At 57.5% G+C, this 17,500-nt stretch overlaps 1 protein-coding gene across 1 annotated transcript in view; it reads right to left on the bottom strand.

Annotated features, from left to right (window-relative positions):
- LOC138859818 (nucleolar protein dao-5-like) overlaps positions 1–17,500 on the bottom strand; it is a 25,700-nt gene that overhangs the window by 6,779 nt on the left and 1,421 nt on the right. The window contains exons 3-5 of the mRNA XM_070116107.1: positions 2,311–2,373; positions 931–2,166; positions 739–855 (exon numbers count right to left, since the gene is read on the bottom strand). Coding sequence (XP_069972208.1) covers positions 739–855; positions 931–2,166; positions 2,311–2,373 — 1,416 coding nt within the window. The remainder of the gene's footprint in view (positions 1–738; positions 856–930; positions 2,167–2,310; positions 2,374–17,500) is intronic.

The following is a 17,500-nucleotide window of genomic DNA, read 5'->3' as shown; positions in this document are numbered from 1 at the left end:
CATACATACATGGATATATATGTGTGTGTGTGTGTGTATACATACATGCATACATATATATATATATATATATATATATATATATATATATATATATATATATATATATATATATATAGAAAAAAATAAGGAAATAGATAGAGCAAGAGAGAGAGAGAGAGAGAGAGAGAGAGAGAGAGAGAGAGAGAGAGAGAGAGAGAGAGAGAGAGAGAGAGAGAGAGAGAGAGAGAGAGAGAGAGAGAGAGAGAGAGAGAGAGAGAGAGAGAGAGAGAGAGAGAGAGAGAGAGAGAGAGAGAGAGAGAGAGAGAGAGAGAGAGAGGGAGGGAGGGAGGGAGGGAGGGAGAGACAGACAGACAGACAGACAGACAGACAGACAGAGAAAGAGAGAGAGAGTAACACAGACAAAGAGAAAGAGAGAGAAATGAACTGAATGATAAGTGAAAAGAGAATTTTTTTCCTGATCGAATGACCGTCACTTTTGTTCTGAGTTCAAGGTCGTCTTTGATATTTGTTTTGATTTTTTTGTTATCATTACACACGCAACATAAACACACATACATTCACAAAAATAACATAAATAAGTTCTATGTGTACTCTCGTATTGAAATAACCCAAACGGATTTGTCCAGAAAAAAGATTTTGCGTTATTATGTGCGTGCGTGTGTGAGTGTGTGCGTGTGTGTGTGCGTGTGTGTGTGTGTGTGTGTGTGTGTGTGTGTGTGTGTGTGAGGGCTGCACGGAGGGCAGTGCGGTGTCACTGCTGGTGTCCGGCTTCCTCCTCGGGGGCTGCACGGAGGGCAGTGCGGTGTCACTACTGTCACTGTCACTGCTGGTGTCCGGCTTCCTCCTCGGGGGCTGCACGGAGGGCAGTGCGGTGTCACTACTGTCACTGTCACTGCTGGTGTCGGGCTTCCTCCTCGGGGGCTGCACGGAGGGCAGTGCGGTGTCACTACTGTCACTGTCACTGCTGGTGTCGGGCTTCCTCTTCGGGGGCTGCACGGAGGGCAGTGCGGTGTCACTACTGTCACTGTCACTGCTGGTGTCGGGCTTCCTCTTCGGGGGCTGCACGGAGGGCAGTGCGGTGTCACTACTGTCACTGTCACTGCTGGTGTCGGGCTTCCTCCTCGGGGGCTGCACGGAGGGCAGTGCGGTGTCACTACTGTCACTGTCACTGCTGGTGTCGGGCTTCCTCTTCGGGGGCTGCACGGAGGGCAGTGCGGTGTCACTACTGTCACTGTCACTGCTGGTGTCCGGCTTCCTCTTCGGGGGCTGCACGGAGGGCAATGCGGTGTCACTACTGTCACTGTCACTGCTGGTGTCGGGCTTCCTCCTCGGGGGCTGCACGGAGGGCAGTGCGGTGTCACTACTGTCACTGTCACTGCTGGTGTCGGGCTTCCTCTTCGGGGGCTGCACGGAGGGCAGTGCGGTGTCACTACTGTCACTGTCACTGCTGGTGTCGGGCTTCCTCCTCGGGGGCTGCACGGAGGGCAGTGCGGTGTCACTACTGTCACTGTCACTGCTGGTGTCCGGCTTCCTCTTCGGGGGCTGCACGGAGGGCAGTGCGGTGTCACTACTGTCACTGTCACTGCTGGTGTCGGGCTTCCTCCTCGGGGGCTGCACGGAGGGCAGTGCGGTGTCACTACTGTCACTGTCACTGCTGGTGTCCGGCTTCCTCTTCGGGGGCTGCACGGAGGGCAGTGCGGTGTCACTACTGTCACTGTCACTGCTGGTTTCGGGTTTCCTCTTCGGGGGCTGCACGGAGGGCAGTGCGGTGTCACTACTGTCACTGTCACTGCTGGTGTCCGGCTTCCTCTTCGGGGGCTGCACGGAGGGCAGTGCGGTGTCACTACTGTCACTGTCACTGCTGGTGTCGGGCTTCCTCCTCGGGGGCTGCACGGAGGGCAGTGCGGTGTCACTACTGTCACTGTCACTGCTGGTGTCCGGCTTCCTCCTCGGGGGCTGCACGGGGGGCAGTGCGGTGTCACTACTGTCACTGTCACTGCTGGTGTCCGGCTTCCTCCTCGGGGGCTGCACGGAGGGCAGTGCGGTGTCACTACTGTCACTGTCACTGCTGGTGTCGGGCTTCCTCCTCGGGGGCTGCACGGAGGGCAATGCGGTGTCACTACTGTCACTGTCACTGCTGGTGTCCGGCTTCCTCCTCGGGGGCTGCACGGAGGGCAGTGCGGTGTCACTACTGTCACTGTCACTGCTGGTGTCCGGCTTCCTCCTCGGGGGCTGCACGGAGGGCAGTGCGGTGTCACTACTGTCACTGTCACTGCTGGTGTCGGGCTTCCTCCTCGGGGGCTTCACGGAGGGCAGTGCGGTGTCACTACTGTCACTGTCACTGCTGGTGTCCGGCTTCCTCCTCGGGGGCTGCACGGAGGGCAGTGCGGTGTCACTACTGTCACTACTGGCGAGAGAGAGAGAGATAATAATGATAAGGATGATAATCATGGTGATAATAATGATAATGATAATAATAATGATAATAATAATTGTAACAATAATAATAATGATCACAATAACAAATAATAATGATGATGATAACGATAATGATTTTGATAATGATACAACAGTAGTGATAATGATAATAACAATGACAATAACAATAACAATTATGATAATAATGATAATAATAACAATGATAATAACAATAATAATGATAACGATGAAAATAGTAAAATGATAATAATAATAAGTAATAATAAGTATGATAAAGATGATAATGATGATAATGATAATAGTAGGAAAGATGATGATGATAATAATGATAATGATATTAACGATGCTTATGATAATCATCATCATCATCATAATGATAATGATAGTAATAATAACCATAGTAATAAGAATGGTAATAATGATGATGAAGATAATGATGATTATGATAATGATGATGATGCTAATGATACTGATAACAACCATAGTAATGATCACAATAGTAATCATAATGATAATGATAGTAATAACAATAGTTATAACAATGATAATAATCAAAATATCAATAATGATGATAATGATGATAATATTAATCATGATAATAATAATGATAATAAAATGATAATGATAATGATAACAATAATGAACACTGATAATAATAATAGTAATAATACCAAACAATAGTAATAGTAATAAATTGATAATAATGATAATAATGATAAAGATATATTTTGAATAATAATAATAACATTAATGATAATAACAACAATCAACAATAACAATAATAATAATAATAAACAATAGTAATAGTAATAACATTATTAATAATAAATGATAATAATATATGTCAAATAATCATAATGACATTAATAATACCAACAAATAATAAACAATAAATAACAACAAAAGTGATAATAATATTGATAGTACATATCCGTCCTCATGATCAACAACATAGCATTTTCTTGCCCTCATTTTATGCATGCAGATCGAAGTGTGTTTATGTTGGTAATAAAAGTTAATGATGATATATCTCCCTGAGCAGGAGTTGTAGTATAACCTTGATCAAAGGAACCGCGCATATGTTATACTCGTCTTTGGTCTGATGTGTGAGGTGATGTCTGTCTGTCTGTCTGCTATTATGAGTATCATTATCTTTTATTTGTTTGGTTTATTTTTCTGTCTTTATTTGATTTTATCTTTTTTTTTCTTTTTTTTTTGTCTTCTCTCATACTTTATTATGTTATTTTTATTCTCTCTCTTTCTTTTTCTTTCTTTCTCTTTCTTTCTTTCTCTCTCTCTCTCTCTCTCTCTCTCTCTCTCTCTCTCTCTCTCTCTCTCTCTCTCTCTCTCTCTCTCTCCCCCCCTCCCCTCCCCTCCCCTCCTCTCCTCCTCCTCCTCCTCTGATATCCTCTCCTCTTCCTCCTCTTCTCTTTCCTCTCCTCCTCCTTCTCCTCCTCCTCCTCCTCCTCCTCCTCCTCCTCCTCCTCCTCCTCCTCCTCCTCCTCCTCCTCCTCCTCCTCCTCTTCCTTCTCCATCTCCTCCTCCTCCTCTTCTTCCTTTTCCTCCCTTCTCCTCCTCCTCCTCCTCCTTCTCCTCCCCCTTCTCCTCCTCCTCCTCCTCCTCCTCCTCCTCCATCTCCTCCTCCTCCTCCCCCTCTTCCTCTGGCTTACACAAACACACACACATACACACACACACACACACACACACACACACACACACACACACACACACACACACACACACACACACACACCCTCACTCTCCAACACACACTTACAAACATACCCCCCACCCCCACACTCACACAACCAACCCCACAATCCCACTCACACCTACAAACAAACAAACATCCCCCTCCACACACAACCAACCCCACGCTCGCACTAACATCTACTAACAAACAAACATCCCCCCCACACCCACAAACAGAACCAGCCCCACACTCCCACACACAATTACAAAAAAACAAACAACCCCCAACCGCACACAACCAACCCCACACTCCCACACGCTAATACAAACAAACAAACATACCCCCCACCATAAACACACAACCAACCCCACACTCCAACTCCCACTTACAAACAAACAAACATACCCCCCTACACATAACCAACCCCACACTCCCACTCCCACTTACAAACAAACAAACATTCTCCCTTTCACACAAAAACACAAACAACCAACCCCACACTCTCACACACACTTACAAACAAACAAACAAACATACCCCCCCCCCACACACACACAACCAACCTCACACACCAACTCCCACTTACAAACAAACAAACATGCCCACACAAACACACACACAACCAACCCCACACCCCCACACATACCTACAAACAAACAAACATACCCCCACACACACACAACAAACCTCACACTCCCACTCCCAATTACAAACAAACAAACATACCCCCCCACACACAACCAACCCCACACTCCCACTCACACTTACAAACAAACAAACATTCCCCCCTCCACACAAACACACACAATCAACCCTACACTCTCACACACACCTACAAACAAACAAACATACCCCCCCCACACACACAACCAACCCCACACTCCGACACAATCCTACAAACAAACAAACATACCCCCCCCTACACACACACACAAACAACCAACCCTACACTCCCACACACACCTACAAACAAACAAACATACCCCCCCCTACACACACACACAAACAACCAACCCTACACTCCCACACACACCTACAAACAAACAAACATACCCACACAAACACACACACAACCAACACACTTCCACACCTACAAACAAACAAACTCCCCCCCCCCCCTCACAAACAGACAACCAACCCCATATTCGCAAACAAACCTTCAAAATAACTTACCTACCAACAACCAACACAACCCACACTCCAACCCACCTGCGAAAATCTCGGGTTCGAGGAAGGCCTCCATCTCGGGTTCGAGGAAGGCCTCCATCTCGGGTTCGAGGACGGCATCCATCTCGGGTTCGAGGAAGGCCTCCATCTCGGGTTCGAGGAAGGCCTCCATCTCGGGTTCGAGGAAGGCCTCCATCTCGGGTTCGAGGAAGGCCTCCATCTCGGGTTCGAGGAAGGCCTCCATCTCGGGTTCGAGGACGGCATCCATCTCGGGTTCGAGGAAGGCCTCCATCTCGGGTTCGAGGAAGGCCTCCATCTCGGGTTCGAGGAAGGCCTCCATCTCGGGTTCGAGGAAGGCCTCCATCTCGGGTTCGAGGAAGGCCTCCATCTCGGGTTCGAGGAAGGCCTCCATCTCGGGTTCGAGGACGGCATCCATCTCGGGTTCGAGGAAGGCCTCCATCTCGGGTTCGAGGAAGGCCTCCATCTCGGGTTCGAGGAAGGCCTCCATCTCGGGTTCGAGGAAGGCCTCCATCTCGGGTTCGAGGAAGGCCTCCATCTCGGGTTCGAGGACGGCATCCATCTCGGGTTCGAGGAAGGCCTCCATCTCGGGTTCGAGGAAGGCCTCCATCTCGGGTTCGAGGAAGGCCTCCATCTCGGGTTCGAGGAAGGCCTCCATCTCGGGTTCGAGGAAGGCCTCCATCTCGGGTTCGAGGAAGGCCTCCATCTCGGGTTCGAGGACGGCATCCATCTCGGGTTCGAGGAAGGCCTCCATCTCGGGTTCGAGGAAGGCCTCCATCTCGGGTTCGAGGAAGGCCTCCATCTCGGGTTCGAGGACGGCATCCATCTCGGGTTCGAGGAAGGCCTCCATCTCGGGTTCGAGGAAGGCCTCCATCTCGGGTTCGAGGAAGGCCTCCATCTCGGGTTCGAGGAAGGCCTCCATCTCGGGTTCGAGGAAGGCCTCCATCTCGGGTTCGAGGAAGGCCTCCATCTCGGGTTCGAGGAAGGCCTCCATCTCGGGTTCGAGGAAGGCCTCCATCTCGGGTTCGAGGAAGGCCTCCATCTCGGGTTCGAGGAAGGCCTCCATCTCGGGTTCGAGGAAGGCCTCCATCTCGGGTTCGAGGAAGGCCTCCATCTCGGGTTCGAGGAAGGCCTCCATCTCGGGTTCGAGGAAGGCCTCCATCTCGGGTTCGAGGACGGCATCCATCTCGGGTTCGAGGAAGGCCTCCATCTCGGGTTCGAGGAAGGCCTCCATCTCGGGTTCGAGGAAGGCCTCCATCTCGGGTTCGAGGACGGCATCCATCTCGGGTTCGAGGAAGGCCTCCATCTCGGGTTCGAGGAAGGCCTCCATCTCGGGTTCGAGGAAGGCCTCCATCTCGGGTTCGAGGACGGCATCCATCTCGGGTTCGAGGAAGGCCTCCATCTCGGGTTCGAGGAAGGCCTCCATCTCGGGTTCGAGGAAGGCCTCCATCTCGGGTTCGAGGACGGCATCCATCTCGGGTTCGAGGAAGGCCTCCATCTCGGGTTCGAGGAAGGCCTCCATCTCGGGTTCGAGGACGGCATCCATCTCGGGTTCGAGGACGGCATCCATCTCGGGTTCGAGGAAGGCCTCCATCTCGGGTTCGAGGAAGGCCTCCATCTCGGGTTCGAGGAAGGCCTCCATCTCGGGTTCGAGGACGGCATCCATCTCGGGTTCGAGGAAGGCCTCCATCTCGGGTTCGAGGAAGGCCTCCATCTCGGGTTCGAGGAAGGCCTCCATCTCGGGTTCGAGGAAGGCCTCCATCTCGGGTTCGAGGAAGGCCTCCATCTCGGGTTCGAGGAAGGCCTCCATCTCGGGTTCGAGGAAGGCCTCCATCTCGGGTTCGAGGAAGGCCTCCATCTCGGGTTCGAGGACGGCATCCATCTCGGGTTCGAGGAAGGCCTCCATCTCGGGTTCGAGGAAGGCCTCCATCTCGGGTTCGAGGAAGGCCTCCATCTCGGGTTCGAGGAAGGCCTCCATCTCGGGTTCGAGGAAGGCCTCCATCTCGGGTTCGAGGACGGCATCCATCTCGGGTTCGAGGAAGGCCTCCATCTCGGGTTCGAGGAAGGCCTCCATCTCGGGTTCGAGGACGGCATCCATCTCGGGTTCGAGGAAGGCCTCCATCTCGGGTTCGAGGAAGGCCTCCATCTCGGGTTCGAGGAAGGCCTCCATCTCGGGTTCGAGGAAGGCCTCCATCTCGGGTTCGAGGAAGGCCTCCATCTCGGGTTCGAGGAAGGCCTCCATCTCGGGTTCGAGGAAGGCCTCCATCTCGGGTTCGAGGAAGGCCTCCATCTCGGGTTCGAGGAAGGCCTCCATCTCGGGTTCGAGGACGGCATCCATCTCGGGTTCGAGGAAGGCCTCCATCTCGGGTTCGAGGAAGGCCTCCATCTCGGGTTCGAGGAAGGCCTCCATCTCGGGTTCGAGGAAGGCCTCCATCTCGGGTTCGAGGAAGGCCTCCATCTCGGGTTCGAGGACGGCATCCATCTCGGGTTCGAGGACGGCATCCATCTCGGGTTCGAGGAAGGCCTCCATCTCGGGTTCGAGGAAGGCCTCCATCTCGGGTTCGAGGAAGGCCTCCATCTCGGGTTCGAGGACGGCATCCATCTCGGGTTCGAGGAAGGCCTCCATCTCGGGTTCGAGGAAGGCCTCCATCTCGGGTTCGAGGAAGGCCTCCATCTCGGGTTCGAGGAAGGCCTCCATCTCGGGTTCGAGGAAGGCCTCCATCTCGGGTTCGAGGACGGCATCCATCTCGGGTTCGAGGAAGGCCTCCATCTCGGGTTCGAGGAAGGCCTCCATCTCGGGTTCGAGGAAGGCCTCCATCTCGGGTTCGAGGACGGCATCCATCTCGGGTTCGAGGAAGGCCTCCATCTCGGGTTCGAGGAAGGCCTCCATCTCGGGTTCGAGGAAGGCCTCCATCTCGGGTTCGAGGAAGGCCTCCATCTCGGGTTCGAGGACGGCATCCATCTCGGGTTCGAGGAAGGCCTCCATCTCGGGTTCGAGGAAGGCCTCCATCTCGGGTTCGAGGAAGGCCTCCATCTCGGGTTCGAGGAAGGCCTCCATCTCGGGTTCGAGGAAGGCCTCCATCTCGGGTTCGAGGACGGCATCCATCTCGGGTTCGAGGAAGGCCTCCATCTCGGGTTCGAGGAAGGCCTCCATCTCGGGTTCGAGGAAGGCCTCCATCTCGGGTTCGAGGAAGGCCTCCATCTCGGGTTCGAGGACGGCATCCATCTCGGGTTCGAGGAAGGCCTCCATCTCGGGTTCGAGGAAGGCCTCCATCTCGGGTTCGAGGAAGGCCTCCATCTCGGGTTCGAGGAAGGCCTCCATCTCGGGTTCGAGGACGGCATCCATCTCGGGTTCGAGGAAGGCCTCCATCTCGGGTTCGAGGACGGCATCCATCTCGGGTTCGAGGAAGGCCTCCATCTCGGGTTCGAGGAAGGCCTCCATCTCGGGTTCGAGGAAGGCCTCCATCTCGGGTTCGAGGAAGGCCTCCATCTCGGGTTCGAGGAAGGCCTCCATCTCGGGTTCGAGGAAGGCCTCCATCTCGGGTTCGAGGAAGGCCTCCATCTCGGGTTCGAGGACGGCATCCATCTCGGGTTCGAGGAAGGCCTCCATCTCGGGTTCGAGGAAGGCCTCCATCTCGGGTTCGAGGAAGGCCTCCATCTCGGGTTCGAGGAAGGCCTCCATCTCGGGTTCGAGGAAGGCCTCCATCTCGGGTTCGAGGAAGGCCTCCATCTCGGGTTCGAGGAAGGCCTCCATCTCGGGTTCGAGGAAGGCCTCCATCTCGGGTTCGAGGAAGGCCTCCATCTCGGGTTCGAGGACGGCATCCATCTCGGGTTCGAGGAAGGCCTCCATCTCGGGTTCGAGGAAGGCCTCCATCTCGGGTTCGAGGAAGGCCTCCATCTCGGGTTCGAGGACGGCATCCATCTCGGGTTCGAGGAAGGCCTCCATCTCGGGTTCGAGGAAGGCCTCCATCTCGGGTTCGAGGAAGGCCTCCATCTCGGGTTCGAGGAAGGCCTCCATCTCGGGTTCGAGGACGGCATCCATCTCGGGTTCGAGGAAGGCCTCCATCTCGGGTTCGAGGAAGGCCTCCATCTCGGGTTCGAGGACGGCATCCATCTCGGGTTCGAGGAAGGCCTCCATCTCGGGTTCGAGGAAGGCCTCCATCTCGGGTTCGAGGAAGGCCTCCATCTCGGGTTCGAGGAAGGCCTCCATCTCGGGTTCGAGGAAGGCCTCCATCTCGGGTTCGAGGAAGGCCTCCATCTCGGGTTCGAGGAAGGCCTCCATCTCGGGTTCGAGGAAGGCCTCCATCTCGGGTTCGAGGAAGGCCTCCATCTCGGGTTCGAGGACGGCATCCATCTCGGGTTCGAGGAAGGCCTCCATCTCGGGTTCGAGGAAGGCCTCCATCTCGGGTTCGAGGAAGGCCTCCATCTCGGGTTCGAGGAAGGCCTCCATCTCGGGTTCGAGGAAGGCCTCCATCTCGGGTTCGAGGAAGGCCTCCATCTCGGGTTCGAGGAAGGCCTCCATCTCGGGTTCGAGGAAGGCCTCCATCTCGGGTTCGAGGAAGGCCTCCATCTCGGGTTCGAGGAAGGCCTCCATCTCGGGTTCGAGGAAGGCCTCCATCTCGGGTTCGAGGACGGCATCCATCTCGGGTTCGAGGAAGGCCTCCATCTCGGGTTCGAGGACGGCATCCATCTCGGGTTCGAGGAAGGCCTCCATCTCGGGTTCGAGGAAGGCCTCCATCTCGGGTTCGAGGAAGGCCTCCATCTCGGGTTCGAGGAAGGCCTCCATCTCGGGTTCGAGGACGGCATCCATCTCGGGTTCGAGGAAGGCCTCCATCTCGGGTTCGAGGAAGGCCTCCATCTCGGGTTCGAGGACGGCATCCATCTCGGGTTCGAGGACGGCATCCATCTCGGGTTCGAGGAAGGCCTCCATCTCGGGTTCGAGGAAGGCCTCCATCTCGGGTTCGAGGAAGGCCTCCATCTCGGGTTCGAGGAAGGCCTCCATCTCGGGTTCGAGGAAGGCCTCCATCTCGGGTTCGAGGACGGCATCCATCTCGGGTTCGAGGAAGGCCTCCATCTCGGGTTCGAGGAAGGCCTCCATCTCGGGTTCGAGGAAGGCCTCCATCTCGGGTTCGAGGAAGGCCTCCATCTCGGGTTCGAGGAAGGCCTCCATCTCGGGTTCGAGGAAGGCCTCCATCTCGGGTTCGAGGACGGCATCCATCTCGGGTTCGAGGAAGGCCTCCATCTCGGGTTCGAGGAAGGCCTCCATCTCGGGTTCGAGGAAGGCCTCCATCTCGGGTTCGAGGAAGGCCTCCATCTCGGGTTCGAGGAAGGCCTCCATCTCGGGTTCGAGGAAGGCCTCCATCTCGGGTTCGAGGACGGCATCCATCTCGGGTTCGAGGACGGCATCCATCTCGGGTTCGAGGAAGGCCTCCATCTCGGGTTCGAGGAAGGCCTCCATCTCGGGTTCGAGGAAGGCCTCCATCTCGGGTTCGAGGAAGGCCTCCATCTCGGGTTCGAGGAAGGCCTCCATCTCGGGTTCGAGGAAGGCCTCCATCTCGGGTTCGAGGAAGGCCTCCATCTCGGGTTCGAGGACGGCATCCATCTCGGGTTCGAGGACGGCATCCATCTCGGGTTCGAGGAAGGCCTCCATCTCGGGTTCGAGGAAGGCCTCCATCTCGGGTTCGAGGAAGGCCTCCATCTCGGGTTCGAGGACGGCATCCATCTCGGGTTCGAGGACGGCATCCATCTCGGGTTCGAGGACGGCATCCATCTCGGGTTCGAGGAAGGCCTCCATCTCGGGTTCGAGGAAGGCCTCCATCTCGGGTTCGAGGAAGGCCTCCATCTCGGGTTCGAGGACGGCATCCATCTCGGGTTCGAGGAAGGCCTCCATCTCGGGTTCGAGGAAGGCCTCCATCTCGGGTTCGAGGAAGGCCTCCATCTCGGGTTCGAGGAAGGCCTCCATCTCGGGTTCGAGGAAGGCCTCCATCTCGGGTTCGAGGAAGGCCTCCATCTCGGGTTCGAGGAAGGCCTCCATCTCGGGTTCGAGGAAGGCCTCCATCTCGGGTTCGAGGAAGGCCTCCATCTCGGGTTCGAGGAAGGCCTCCATCTCGGGTTCGAGGAAGGCCTCCATCTCGGGTTCGAGGAAGGCCTCCATCTCGGGTTCGAGGAAGGCCTCCATCTCGGGTTCGAGGAAGGCCTCCATCTCGGGTTCGAGGAAGGCCTCCATCTCGGGTTCGAGGAAGGCCTCCATCTCGGGTTCGAGGAAGGCCTCCATCTCGGGTTCGAGGACGGCATCCATCTCGGGTTCGAGGAAGGCCTCCATCTCGGGTTCGAGGACGGCATCCATCTCGGGTTCGAGGAAGGCCTCCATCTCGGGTTCGAGGAAGGCCTCCATCTCGGGTTCGAGGAAGGCCTCCATCTCGGGTTCGAGGAAGGCCTCCATCTCGGGTTCGAGGACGGCATCCATCTCGGGTTCGAGGAAGGCCTCCATCTCGGGTTCGAGGAAGGCCTCCATCTCGGGTTCGAGGACGGCATCCATCTCGGGTTCGAGGACGGCATCCATCTCGGGTTCGAGGAAGGCCTCCATCTCGGGTTCGAGGAAGGCCTCCATCTCGGGTTCGAGGAAGGCCTCCATCTCGGGTTCGAGGAAGGCCTCCATCTCGGGTTCGAGGAAGGCCTCCATCTCGGGTTCGAGGAAGGCCTCCATCTCGGGTTCGAGGAAGGCCTCCATCTCGGGTTCGAGGAAGGCCTCCATCTCGGGTTCGAGGAAGGCCTCCATCTCGGGTTCGAGGAAGGCCTCCATCTCGGGTTCGAGGAAGGCCTCCATCTCGGGTTCGAGGACGGCATCCATCTCGGGTTCGAGGAAGGCCTCCATCTCGGGTTCGAGGAAGGCCTCCATCTCGGGTTCGAGGAAGGCCTCCATCTCGGGTTCGAGGAAGGCCTCCATCTCGGGTTCGAGGAAGGCCTCCATCTCGGGTTCGAGGAAGGCCTCCATCTCGGGTTCGAGGAAGGCCTCCATCTCGGGTTCGAGGAAGGCCTCCATCTCGGGTTCGAGGAAGGCCTCCATCTCGGGTTCGAGGAAGGCCTCCATCTCGGGTTCGAGGACGGCATCCATCTCGGGTTCGAGGAAGGCCTCCATCTCGGGTTCGAGGACGGCATCCATCTCGGGTTCGAGGAAGGCCTCCATCTCGGGTTCGAGGAAGGCCTCCATCTCGGGTTCGAGGAAGGCCTCCATCTCGGGTTCGAGGAAGGCCTCCATCTCGGGTTCGAGGAAGGCCTCCATCTCGGGTTCGAGGAAGGCCTCCATCTCGGGTTCGAGGAAGGCCTCCATCTCGGGTTCGAGGACGGCATCCATCTCGGGTTCGAGGAAGGCCTCCATCTCGGGTTCGAGGAAGGCCTCCATCTCGGGTTCGAGGAAGGCCTCCATCTCGGGTTCGAGGAAGGCCTCCATCTCGGGTTCGAGGACGGCATCCATCTCGGGTTCGAGGAAGGCCTCCATCTCGGGTTCGAGGAAGGCCTCCATCTCGGGTTCGAGGAAGGCCTCCATCTCGGGTTCGAGGAAGGCCTCCATCTCGGGTTCGAGGAAGGCCTCCATCTCGGGTTCGAGGAAGGCCTCCATCTCGGGTTCGAGGAAGGCCTCCATCTCGGGTTCGAGGACGGCATCCATCTCGGGTTCGAGGAAGGCCTCCATCTCGGGTTCGAGGAAGGCCTCCATCTCGGGTTCGAGGAAGGCCTCCATCTCGGGTTCGAGGAAGGCCTCCATCTCGGGTTCGAGGAAGGCCTCCATCTCGGGTTCGAGGAAGGCCTCCATCTCGGGTTCGAGGACGGCATCCATCTCGGGTTCGAGGAAGGCCTCCATCTCGGGTTCGAGGAAGGCCTCCATCTCGGGTTCGAGGAAGGCCTCCATCTCGGGTTCGAGGAAGGCCTCCATCTCGGGTTCGAGGACGGCATCCATCTCGGGTTCGAGGACGGCATCCATCTCGGGTTCGAGGAAGGCCTCCATCTCGGGTTCGAGGACGGCATCCATCTCGGGTTCGAGGAAGGCCTCCATCTCGGGTTCGAGGAAGGCCTCCATCTCGGGTTCGAGGAAGGCCTCCATCTCGGGTTCGAGGAAGGCCTCCATCTCGGGTTCGAGGAAGGCCTCCATCTCGGGTTCGAGGAAGGCCTCCATCTCGGGTTCGAGGACGGCATCCATCTCGGGTTCGAGGAAGGCCTCCATCTCGGGTTCGAGGAAGGCCTCCATCTCGGGTTCGAGGAAGGCCTCCATCTCGGGTTCGAGGAAGGCCTCCATCTCGGGTTCGAGGAAGGCCTCCATCTCGGGTTCGAGGAAGGCCTCCATCTCGGGTTCGAGGAAGGCCTCCATCTCGGGTTCGAGGAAGGCCTCCATCTCGGGTTCGAGGACGGCATCCATCTCGGGTTCGAGGAAGGCCTCCATCTCGGGTTCGAGGAAGGCCTCCATCTCGGGTTCGAGGAAGGCCTCCATCTCGGGTTCGAGGACGGCATCCATCTCGGGTTCGAGGAAGGCCTCCATCTCGGGTTCGAGGACGGCATCCATCTCGGGTTCGAGGAAGGCCTCCATCTCGGGTTCGAGGAAGGCCTCCATCTCGGGTTCGAGGAAGGCCTCCATCTCGGGTTCGAGGAAGGCCTCCATCTCGGGTTCGAGGAAGGCCTCCATCTCGGGTTCGAGGAAGGCCTCCATCTCGGGTTCGAGGAAGGCCTCCATCTCGGGTTCGAGGAAGGCCTCCATCTCGGGTTCGAGGACGGCATCCATCTCGGGTTCGAGGAAGGCCTCCATCTCGGGTTCGAGGAAGGCCTCCATCTCGGGTTCGAGGACGGCATCCATCTCGGGTTCGAGGAAGGCCTCCATCTCGGGTTCGAGGAAGGCCTCCATCTCGGGTTCGAGGACGGCATCCATCTCGGGTTCGAGGAAGGCCTCCATCTCGGGTTCGAGGACGGCATCCATCTCGGGTTCGAGGAAGGCCTCCATCTCGGGTTCGAGGAAGGCCTCCATCTCGGGTTCGAGGAAGGCCTCCATCTCGGGTTCGAGGAAGGCCTCCATCTCGGGTTCGAGGAAGGCCTCCATCTCGGGTTCGAGGAAGGCCTCCATCTCGGGTTCGAGGAAGGCCTCCATCTCGGGTTCGAGGAAGGCCTCCATCTCGGGTTCGAGGAAGGCCTCCATCTCGGGTTCGAGGAAGGCCTCCATCTCGGGTTCGAGGAAGGCCTCCATCTCGGGTTCGAGGAAGGCCTCCATCTCGGGTTCGAGGAAGGCCTCCATCTCGGGTTCGAGGAAGGCCTCCATCTCGGGTTCGAGGAAGGCCTCCATCTCGGGTTCGAGGAAGGCCTCCATCTCGGGTTCGAGGAAGGCCTCCATCTCGGGTTCGAGGAAGGCCTCCATCTCGGGTTCGAGGAAGGCCTCCATCTCGGGTTCGAGGAAGGCCTCCATCTCGGGTTCGAGGACGGCATCCATCTCGGGTTCGAGGAAGGCCTCCATCTCGGGTTCGAGGAAGGCCTCCATCTCGGGTTCGAGGAAGGCCTCCATCTCGGGTTCGAGGAAGGCCTCCATCTCGGGTTCGAGGAAGGCCTCCATCTCGGGTTCGAGGAAGGCCTCCATCTCGGGTTCGAGGAAGGCCTCCATCTCGGGTTCGAGGAAGGCCTCCATCTCGGGTTCGAGGAAGGCCTCCATCTCGGGTTCGAGGAAGGCCTCCATCTCGGGTTCGAGGAAGGCCTCCATCTCGGGTTCGAGGAAGGCCTCCATCTCGGGTTCGAGGACGGCATCCATCTCGGGTTCGAGGAAGGCCTCCATCTCGGGTTCGAGGAAGGCCTCCATCTCGGGTTCGAGGAAGGCCTCCATCTCGGGTTCGAGGAAGGCCTCCATCTCGGGTTCGAGGAAGGCCTCCATCTCGGGTTCGAGGAAGGCCTCCATCTCGGGTTCGAGGACGGCATCCATCTCGGGTTCGAGGAAGGCCTCCATCTCGGGTTCGAGGAAGGCCTCCATCTCGGGTTCGAGGAAGGCCTCCATCTCGGGTTCGAGGACGGCATCCATCTCGGGTTCGAGGAAGGCCTCCATCTCGGGTTCGAGGACGGCATCCATCTCGGGTTCGAGGAAGGCCTCCATCTCGGGTTCGAGGAAGGCCTCCATCTCGGGTTCGAGGAAGGCCTCCATCTCGGGTTCGAGGACGGCATCCATCTCGGGTTCGAGGAAGGCCTCCATCTCGGGTTCGAGGAAGGCCTCCATCTCGGGTTCGAGGAAGGCCTCCATCTCGGGTTCGAGGAAGGCCTCCATCTCGGGTTCGAGGAAGGCCTCCATCTCGGGTTCGAGGACGGCATCCATCTCGGGTTCGAGGAAGGCCTCCATCTCGGGTTCGAGGAAGGCCTCCATCTCGGGTTCGAGGAAGGCCTCCATCTCGGGTTCGAGGAAGGCCTCCATCTCGGGTTCGAGGAAGGCCTCCATCTCGGGTTCGAGGAAGGCCTCCATCTCGGGTTCGAGGACGGCATCCATCTCGGGTTCGAGGAAGGCCTCCATCTCGGGTTCGAGGAAGGCCTCCATCTCGGGTTCGAGGAAGGCCTCCATCTCGGGTTCGAGGACGGCATCCATCTCGGGTTCGAGGAAGGCCTCCATCTCGGGTTCGAGGAAGGCCTCCATCTCGGGTTCGAGGAAGGCCTCCATCTCGGGTTCGAGGAAGGCCTCCATCTCGGGTTCGAGGAAGGCCTCCATCTCGGGTTCGAGGAAGGCCTCCATCTCGGGTTCGAGGAAGGCCTCCATCTCGGGTTCGAGGAAGGCCTCCATCTCGGGTTCGAGGACGGCATCCATCTCGGGTTCGAGGAAGGCCTCCATCTCGGGTTCGAGGAAGGCCTCCATCTCGGGTTCGAGGAAGGCCTCCATCTCGGGTTCGAGGAAGGCCTCCATCTCGGGTTCGAGGAAGGCCTCCATCTCGGGTTCGAGGACGGCATCCATCTCGGGTTCGAGGAAGGCCTCCATCTCGGGTTCGAGGACGGCATCCATCTCGGGTTCGAGGAAGGCCTCCATCTCGGGTTCGAGGAAGGCCTCCATCTCGGGTTCGAGGAAGGCCTCCATCTCGGGTTCGAGGAAGGCCTCCATCTCGGGTTCGAGGAAGGCCTCCATCTCGGGTTCGAGGAAGGCCTCCATCTCGGGTTCGAGGACGGCATCCATCTCGGGTTCGAGGAAGGCCTCCATCTCGGGTTCGAGGACGGCATCCATCTCGGGTTCGAGGAAGGCCTCCATCTCGGGTTCGAGGAAGGCCTCCATCTCGGGTTCGAGGAAGGCCTCCATCTCGGGTTCGAGGAAGGCCTCCATCTCGGGTTCGAGGAAGGCCTCCATCTCGGGTTCGAGGACGGCATCCATCTCGGGTTCGAGGAAGGCCTCCATCTCGGGTTCGAGGAAGGCCTCCATCTCGGGTTCGAGGAAGGCCTCCATCTCGGGTTCGAGGAAGGCCTCCATCTCGGGTTCGAGGACGGCATCCATCTCGGGTTCGAGGAAGGCCTCCATCTCGGGTTCGAGGAAGGCCTCCATCTCGGGTTCGAGGAAGGCCTCCATCTCGGGTTCGAGGAAGGCCTCCATCTCGGGTTCGAGGAAGGCCTCCATCTCGGGTTCGAGGAAGGCCTCCATCTCGGGTTCGAGGAAGGCCTCCATCTCGGGTTCGAGGACGGCATCCATCTCGGGTTCGAGGAAGGCCTCCATCTCGGGTTCGAGGACGGCATCCATCTCGGGTTCGAGGAAGGCCTCCATCTCGGGTTCGAGGAAGGCCTCCATCTCGGGTTCGAGGAAGGCCTCCATCTCGGGTTCGAGGAAGGCCTCCATCTCGGGTTCGAGGAAGGCCTCCATCTCGGGTTCGAGGAAGGCCTCCATCTCGGGTTCGAGGAAGGCCTCCATCTCGGGTTCGAGGAAGGCCTCCATCTCGGGTTCGAGGACGGCATCCATCTCGGGTTCGAGGAAGGCCTCCATCTCGGGTTCGAGGAAGGCCTCCATCTCGGGTTCGAGGACGGCATCCATCTCGGGTTCGAGGAAGGCCTCCATCTCGGGTTCGAGGACGGCATCCATCTCGGGTTCGAGGAAGGCCTCCATCTCGGGTTCGAGGAAGGCCTCCATCTCGGGTTCGAGGAAGGCCTCCATCTCGGGTTCGAGGAAGGCCTCCATCTCGGGTTCGAGGAAGGCCTCCA

This window comes from Penaeus vannamei, chromosome 38 (assembly GCF_042767895.1).
Source record: "Penaeus vannamei isolate JL-2024 chromosome 38, ASM4276789v1, whole genome shotgun sequence".
In the NCBI taxonomy this organism is placed as follows: domain Eukaryota; kingdom Metazoa; phylum Arthropoda; class Malacostraca; order Decapoda; family Penaeidae; genus Penaeus; species Penaeus vannamei.
The sequence above is the reverse complement of the archived record's forward strand: the minus strand, read 5'-3'. Positions and strand labels throughout refer to the sequence as shown.